General features: G+C 38.7%; 1 protein-coding gene across 1 annotated transcript in view; it reads left to right on the top strand.

Annotated features, from left to right (window-relative positions):
• The window catches only part of LOC311237944 (piezo-type mechanosensitive ion channel component 2-like), a gene marked incomplete at its 5' end in the record, with an annotated part of 174602 nt that extends 174324 nt beyond the window's left edge, over positions 1 to 278 (top strand). Inside the window, one exon of the mRNA XM_084325919.1 lies at positions 150 to 278. Within this exon, the coding sequence (XP_084182045.1) occupies positions 150 to 266 (117 nt within the window). The 3' untranslated portion in view covers positions 267 to 278. The remainder of the gene's footprint in view (positions 1 to 149) is intronic.
• Positions 279 to 8779: the final 8501 nt, after the last annotated feature.

The raw sequence follows: 8779 nt of genomic DNA, 5'->3' as shown, positions 1-8779 counted from the left end.
TCACCTCTGAACATGTTATCTTATCACCTCTGAACATGTTATCATCACATCACCTCTGAACATGTTATCATTACATCACCTCTGCAATGAAAGGGTTAACCGTTTGGTAGTGCGGCAGTGAAAGGGTTAATGGATGTATTGTTTTGCAGGTTCGAGAAACGGGGGAATTGGAACTCGAGGAGGAACTTTACGCTAAACTCATCTTCCTGTACAGATCTCCTGAGACCATGATCAAATGGACACGACAGAAAACTAAACTACAATGACTTTAACACTATGGACTATTAGCGACTACAAATATTGAGTATGAAATGTAGTCCTTCCAACCTGATCTTCCTGTTGATGAGACCTGGATCAAATCGACACAAGAAAAGTATGGAGTCGGACTATGAATATGAAGACGTACGGTAATATACTACAAATAAGGAGTATAACTTGTAGTTCTGTATGTGTATGTGATGTTCCTATGATGGTGCAGTGGGTTTTAGCATATTGTCATTATTTATCTTTATGAAGTATTTTACTGACCTGATCAATGATTCAGGGCAGTGTTGATAAGTATTAATAATTGATAAAGTTATATCTGGAAATGGAACCAGCAGTGGCAGCAAATGCAGAGAAGCTCAAGGAACCAATGAGGATCAAAAAGATGAGGATGGCAGGAGATATGAAAAATTTAAAGGTACATATCCACTTTTTAAGTAGCCTAGAAATCACATTCCCAAGCTATTTGGAAGATTATTCAGCAGTAGTAGTATCAGTACTATTTAAGTCCAGTAAAGTAATAGTTTGGTAAAAGCTAAATTAAAATTCTACATAAAGGTGCACTTCACCAAAAAACAATGCTGATTTATTTTGCACATAATCTCACACACATCCAAAAACTCTAAACAGTAAATTAGTTAGAATATGGCGACCATTGATTGAATCCTTATTGAATGCTATTTACAGCTCAATTAAATGATAAGGTAGCAGTCCCAATAAGACAAGGTATTGCTATTTTCTACATCATTTAATTGAGTTGTAATTAACACACGGATTCAATGGACCTCATTCACTAACATTCTCGTAGGTGTCCTCGTAAATAACCCTGTAAGAAGTTTTTAAGAGGAAACCTACGATGGTCCTCCCCGGATTCCTCAAAGCGTGGAGAGGTGGTCGTAAGTTTCCAAAATGCTCGCAACTGAATGAAGAACGTCACTCATTCTTAAACTGACGCTCATTGGCCATTTTAGCTTTCAACCGATGTGGTGACCGTTTAATGTTAAGTGGTTAAATATATAGCCTACATGAAAGGAATGGGGTGTGCTGAGAGCAGAATGTAGATGTGTCCATTCTATTCCACTATAGTTATATCCGTGTGATTGAGTTTAGTTCTTATTTATTCATGTATGTATTTATTCATTGTCATTTGCAGTGTTTGTAGGGCTTTTATTTATTTTTGGACATCACGATGCCTCGTTGAGGCATGACTATAAATGCAAAGCGTAATATTTAATGTTACAAATATTGTCGTATTTATTATAATTATTTAATTCCGAGGATGTCCGTAGAATCGCCGTGAAAGCAATCACCAAATTATTTCTCCTAAATTCAAATTCTCCATTTAAGCATCGGGCAAAAATGGGGCTATTTCTCTTTTTATAAATTTTTTTTACGATTGCATACCCAAAGTAATTTGCTATGTATTATTCGTCATACTTATAGCACATGCATGAGTCTGGTCTCTTTTGAAAGGTAACATTCTGAAGTGTCTTATATAATAAAGATAAATAATTTTGAGTGCTAATGAAATAGAGTAACAGAGGTTTGAACACACTGAAGTAAAAGTTTTGTGTACTCCCATTTCTTTTTATTGGTTGCCAGATGCCTGTTTTTAACCGCTTAACCTCTTAAGGCCTCTGCATGCTACAGAAACTGCAAAGCAACTGCAACACAACATCAGCGCGACTTCAACGCAACATGTTGCAGAGGGTGTTGTAGAGTGTGTTGTGAGGATGTTGCGTACCTCTCCCCAAAATCTAATCTGAACAACCTTGCGTTGATGTTGCGTAGCAGTGATTGGTTGGTTAGCGAATGGGGGTGGGGCTGTCATAGAATAATATTGGTCCCGCAGGGAGGAATACCATCCTCCATTGTTGTAGCCAGCCAGCTAGCGTTGATGCTATTCAATGCTATCATACCCAACTAACATTAATGCCATTCAGAATTTATTAACATAGCTACAACAACACACAGTAACGTTAACACTTTGATTGCCTAAGGCTAAATTCATGATATACCATAGGTTGCCAGCTCTATTTGTCTATGGAGAAATTCCCCTTCTTTGCAGGGCTATAACTTTTTTAATAGTATTGCTAAATTGCCATTATTAGGGCCCATTCAATGTCCTATATGTATTGTTCAGGGTGTATGAACGTTAAACTTTTTCATTCACATATTCATACTAAAATATGATCTAAAGTATAAGTATGTTTTCATCTCTTTCTGCAGCTTTCTCCAGAACGTGATTTATAGCCCCAAATGCATTATATTGATGATCAAATACAGTTTGATAGCAATCGGCGCGATATAAAAAAATCCAACTGGACGGACTTCTGGAAGTTACTACACGTAATCTGATGTTGACCGGATGGGCGAGGGGGCGTTTATAATTCCGTGGGCAGCGTTATACCATTCATCTAATGTGGGTCAAATGTTCATCAGATCAGTTAGTATAGAAGACATTGAAAAATAATGCTGATTCTTACCGTATCTTCCTCGCGCCGTTGGGCGATGAGCGTGGAGTATACATTTTCCTATTATGGGATGTTGGAATACCCAGTCCATTTCCAGGTTGTATAATGGTATATACGTCCAAATCATGTTGTTTATCGAGTTATTGGCAACGGATCGCTATGTATTGTGACGAGCTAGAGTGCCGGGACCTTTACCGAGTGCCCGGAAGTAATATGGGAGAACAGCACATCGTCCAAGTAACTTCCTGTTAGGCGATTGCGCCGATCGGCCACCAGATGGCGCTCTTGAACCGCTAGAGGGTTCAGTGTAGGGCTGGGCGATATGGCCTAAATATGATATCACGATATTTTCTGACCTTTCGGCGATACACGATACGCATCACGATGTTTTTCTTTTTTTCCCCAAACAATTCATTATGAGGCTTACCAAGACAGTATTTGAGTTTGCAAGCTAACATTAAAGACAAAATAAAATACCCATGCATTTAGCATTTTTATATTATATATTAGATTTAGATTATTGGATTATTAGATTATATATTGCATATATTTAGCAATGAGATATTATATGATTTAGATATGAAATATGATGAATTGAAAATGGGGGACCCTGATGTAAACAAGACGAAAGTCTTTCTCTGGTCTGCATCCTCCAGTCCACTGTTGACTGTTGTTGTATTGAGCTGTACTGTATTGTACCCATGCTGCAATCTGTTAATAACGTTTATATTCATTCAGTCGGCAAACAGAATCATTTTGATTGACAGTCGCGTCTGCCAATTACGTCACATCGCTTGCACCCGCCCTGCTGTTCTTAGCACCAATCGGCAAGCGCGTATTCATTTTTTACTTCCGCCATTCGAGAGCTCAATGAAAACAACAATGGCAGCGGTAGCTCGCCGCGGCCGACGTTTAGCTTTTAGCTCTGCAGAATGACTAAACGACTGGAGGCATAATGATTTTACTGCAACGGATGTTATAATAAAAGCCTTTCCATACATCTGTCTGATTGAAAACGTTATTAACAGACCGCAGAATGGGCACAACGGAGTCAGCACGGGCTGAGATATGAACGACTAATGCTTGCTATCTATCTAGGTCGACCTCGGTCGTTGCTATGTAAATACGCTGATGTTATTGAAAGTGTAACTATATAACGTTAATGCCACAAAACGAATGCCTTTGTTATCATAAGTAGTAACTTTTGATGCAGTAGTGTGTGTGTGGGGCGGCGCTGTTCAAAAGTGTCAACGTGTGGACCAGATTGACGCAACACAAGCCTCTTGGGCAAAACATCACGATATCCACGATACGTTTAAAAAGTGTATCGTTAATGAACTGTACCCGATATTTATATAATATCGTCATATCGCCCAGCCCTAGTTCAGTGGGGCTTTTTGGTGGGTCTCAGGCCAGCGGATGGGAAATATGAATCCGATCACAGATTTTTGAAATATTGATATCAAAGACGAGTTACGGCGTCTTCGGCAACTTGAGCATGGCGGGGAAGGACGCCTAAACACGTCTTCCGGCAGTTAAAGTGTTAATATAATTACATGCATCATTGTTTACAATGAACGGTGGGGCAGTTCGAAAGGACTGGACACGGACAAGTTAAACAGCAATCAATTAATTTAATATAACAGGTAGTTCGAGCTGCATTTTCGTGCCTACAACCACAGCCACAGGGATATATCCAGCTTTGACGAGCTCTCTCTCCTCCTGCCGATTAAATTCAGCAGCTCTTCCTCGACCTCGAGTGCCTGTAGCTGCCTGCATTTGCACAAAAGGCGTCCATCCCTGCTGCTAGCTAACGTTAAAACGAACCTAAAGTTACACAAGCAGAATACATCACAAATACTTCCGGTCGGGGGATTTCAAAATAAAAGACAGACGTCTAAAAGCACCGGAAATACGTTTATTTTGTACATTATCTAACGTTAACACGAACCTAAACTAACTTTAGATTCGTTTAGGTTCGTGTTAACGTTAGATAATGTACAAAATAAACGTATTTACGGTGCTTTTAGACGTCGCTCTTTTATTTTGAAATCCCCCGACCGGAAGTAAAATAATGCTTCTTTTTCTGCTTGTTATCAATGGGTTGGTTGAGAAGGGAAGTTTCATCTATCTAGGGAACCTAGCTACATCCGGGGTACAATGTTGCATAGGCTGCACATCGATGTTGCAGAAGCATAAAGGCAGAGTGTCTGCAACACCATTGCTTTGTCGATGTTGTGTTGCAGTTGCTTTGCAGTTTCTGTAGCATGCAGAGGCCTTTATGCATCGAAGCCGAGTGGGTGAGAGTGGAGGAAGGTGGTGAAAGTTGACGAAGAAGTCCGTTGTTGTGACTCGAGTGTCAGAATGAATTGAAGTGGACGACCATCTTGGAAAATCACTGTTTTTGACCGGTACAGACTTTACCAAACCTTTCTCAAGCACACATTTTTATATGGATTTTTATCAAATTTGGACCTGTACTACATAAGACTTCAGGCTATGGAACCGCTGTGTTTTCCAGCTCATACCTCTATGTTGGAACTTAAAAACAGGAATCTGGCAACCACTAAACAGAATGTGAGTACAAACAACTTTTACTTCAGCGTGTTCAAACCTCTGTTACTCTATTTCATTAGCACTCTGAGTGATTCTTCTTTTTTGCTTTAGCAACTTCAGAATGTTACTGTACCTTTCAAAAGTGACCAGGCTCATGCATTTGCTATAAGTATAAAGCATAAAGCTAAGCTAAAGTATGCAGTCGTCAAAAACAAAAACGGCCCCGTTTTGGACCAGAGGTTAAGCCCGAGCGGTCCGGTACCAGTACGAGATTGATATCATGCCATAAATAGATGAATACAGAACGTATTCAATAATGTTGCGTTTCTTTTTCAAATCTAGCCAAGAGTAAATTTATTAGCGAAATTATGAGTTTATAAATATCTATAAATAAATATATCAGCGCATCCCGACGGAAACCGGATGAATCTAGACCGATGTAAATGAAAGCTTACTGCTAATGAAGATGATGGGCATCTTGACCCTTGGTGGTCATTTACACTCCCACCAAATCCTGCTATGATGGATAAGCACAGTTTAGAAAGAATAAATTAGTCATACAGGATTTTTTAGACTTCACATAACAGATCACTTAGCGTATGCATAATAACAAATCAAATAGTACAATTCAAGTGTCTCTGTACTAATTACTCTCGAGGAGGAGTACCAATTTCTGGATCGGTCGCTCGAGGACTGAAGGTCTGGTAGAGCGATCTTTTCGCTCCCCAGTCTGTATTTTTACTCGACGTACTAGACCGTCGCTCTCTTGAGTGGCTTCGACGACTCAACCTAGTTGCCACTGGCTTCTCCCGTCTTTGAGGCTGAACGTCTGGCACCTGACGTCAACATACTGTGGCAGTTGCATGGTTGCAGTGAAGAATCTGGTGATGTTAGGGTTGTAGTAGGTCATCACTGCATTGGCTACACATCTGTCCCAAGTGCTCAGACAGGAGGTGGCGATCATGATTTGCCGTGGGATCTTGCCGGACGTAGACATGGACACTCTGTAGAATTTTGTGGCCACTTCTGCGACACTGGAGATGGCGGTAGAGGCCAATTGTTTTAGGTTTAGTTCTTGGATGAGCTCGGTTAGGCGGTTCCTTATTTTGTCCTCATTCTCTTGCCCAATCAAGCTGACAATCACATCCAGGACACAGGAAAATGGACTCCGTTTTGGCAGTTGAGAAGAGTAACACTCAAACGGCCGAGGGTACATCTTCTTCAACCTAACCAGCAAACGCTCAGCAGTCACAATGCTTTCTGGGGTTAATTGGTTACTTCCTGTATTAGTTACAGGTCTCGTGAGCAAACAGGAACTTGTGGCAACCTTTATACTATAGGAAGATGAGCTCTGCCTCCTTGTGGACACTAAAGGAAAATGCACAAGCTGCAACTGAGATATTAACACGGGGTTCTTAAATAAAAAGTTTAACATTATAAACCAATAAAGAAAATGTTGATCATCATTCTAGAGTCTAGAATATATCAAATATAAATATCTATAAATAAATATATCAGCGCATCCCGACGGAAACCGGATGAATAGAATATATCAAATATAAATATCTATAAATAAATATATCAGCGCATCCCGACGGAAACCGGATGAATTAGATGGAAGTAAAGCAAGCTAGTCCTATGAACGAGGAGACCCAGGGCTTTCGAATTTCATAAAACTACATTTCCCAGCTCACGCCATCTGACTAACTCGTAAGTGGAGTTACGATGAAATTTGCTTGAAACTTTTCTTGTAAGTCCGTTGATGAATGAGGACCAATGTCCCCGATAACATCACTGGTGGCTGTATTCAAACAATTTGACTCAATAATATTCAAACTAAATTATGGATGCGTGTGAGATTATGTGCAGAATAAATCAGCATTGTTTTTCGGTGAAAGTACATTCAATATCAAATACTTTTATACGTAATTGTCTAAAGTACATATTCTATTTTACATTTTTGTATTTCTTTGCTTGGGAGCTTCAAAGTAACTCTAGGGCTTAAAATAAATGTAGTGGAGTAAAAATACAAAGTTCCATAAAAATGAAAATACTTGTGAAGTACATGTACAGTTATTTAGTAAAATACATGTTCTGAAACGGGAAGCTGGACTTTAATGTTTACTGGCAGATGAAGGGATTTGTGAATAACGGTTCATTAATGGTTTATTTACTACTGTGATGTTGTGGATAACGGTTTATTTAACTACTGTGACATGAAAACTATAGGTGGTCTGATGGAAAGGACACCAATTTACAGTCTAACTGCTAATGAATTGTTAAGTGATCTTAAAATTATAATAAAGTAACAAGTTAAACTGTGATCCAAGGAGCTGTGGACTGGCTTATTACACATGATATTATGTGCATGGACATTTATTACAGACGTATAGTATAATGTACTGTACATGGACATTTATTAGATTATTTTATGATCTACAGGACATTTGTTACAGACTATATTATATTGTATTATTACAGACTCCCATGGTTTTTATAATAAAATGGCAAAAAGACAAAGAGATATGCTTGCTCCGCTTGTCATCATGCAAGCACTTTACAAGCATCGGATGATAATAATTTGTCCTGCAACAGAAGAAAAATATCCCGCATTTCAATGAAGTCATGCTTAAAATGTTATATTACACATATTAGTAGAGGTGGGCCATCAGGGCCAGCAAATCCTTCTCTTCTGGCATAGATTGACAGAATCAGAAAATTTTATGTTTTACAATTTATGATATAGCCTATATTTTCATTTGACAATCTTTAATCAATCAGTTGTCGAGTTTGACACTTTGGGCATATTCTTTGTCACGCTAGCCGCACACCTAGCCTGTGTTTCTCACTAAATGCGCACTTCAATAAAGTATTCAGACTACTATTTGAGCACTTTTTATGATAGGTTTTTTGTTTTATTTCTTTTCTATGTGAAGATAATTAGAAAGCATCTTTGTGACATGAGACGTTTTTCTCTTCTGCCCTTGGTGTCAAATATGTTCTGTGTATAAAGTTATAATGCATCTGTTGATGGTCTGGATTTCTAGATGCCAATAATATGTTTGACCAAACATCTGCCCATTCAAAGTCTGGATCTAGCCGGGCTGGAGAAGTGATGGACAACTCACTCAGAAAAGACACACTGTACAGAGAGTTGGGTAAAGAATATAATGCATTTATCTTTGAAAACATGATTATAAAATATGTTTATAAAGAGTCTGGACACATCTGGAGGCAGGTAGGAGGGAAAGGCACAGATCTATGAGATTCAGTTTCTCAGCAAGATTTCAGAGTAGAAAACATAATAATAATAATAATAATAATAATAATGTTAACATTCTTTACAAGAGAAAACCTGGTATACAGTGGGAAAACAAAATCCCCTAAATCAATCATCATCGTCACCAGTCACATTCTTAAATAAATGAATTAACATGCAAAGTTGAGGGGGGGGATTTAGAACAATTCTGATGTGATTTTGTACA

The sequence above is a fragment of the Notolepis coatsorum genome (genome assembly GCF_963971535.1).
Source record: "Notolepis coatsorum genome assembly, chromosome: 12".
Lineage (NCBI taxonomy): Eukaryota > Metazoa > Chordata > Actinopteri > Aulopiformes > Paralepididae > Notolepis > Notolepis coatsorum.
Note: the sequence above shows the minus strand (reverse complement) of the source record. Positions and strands in the feature narration are given on the sequence as shown.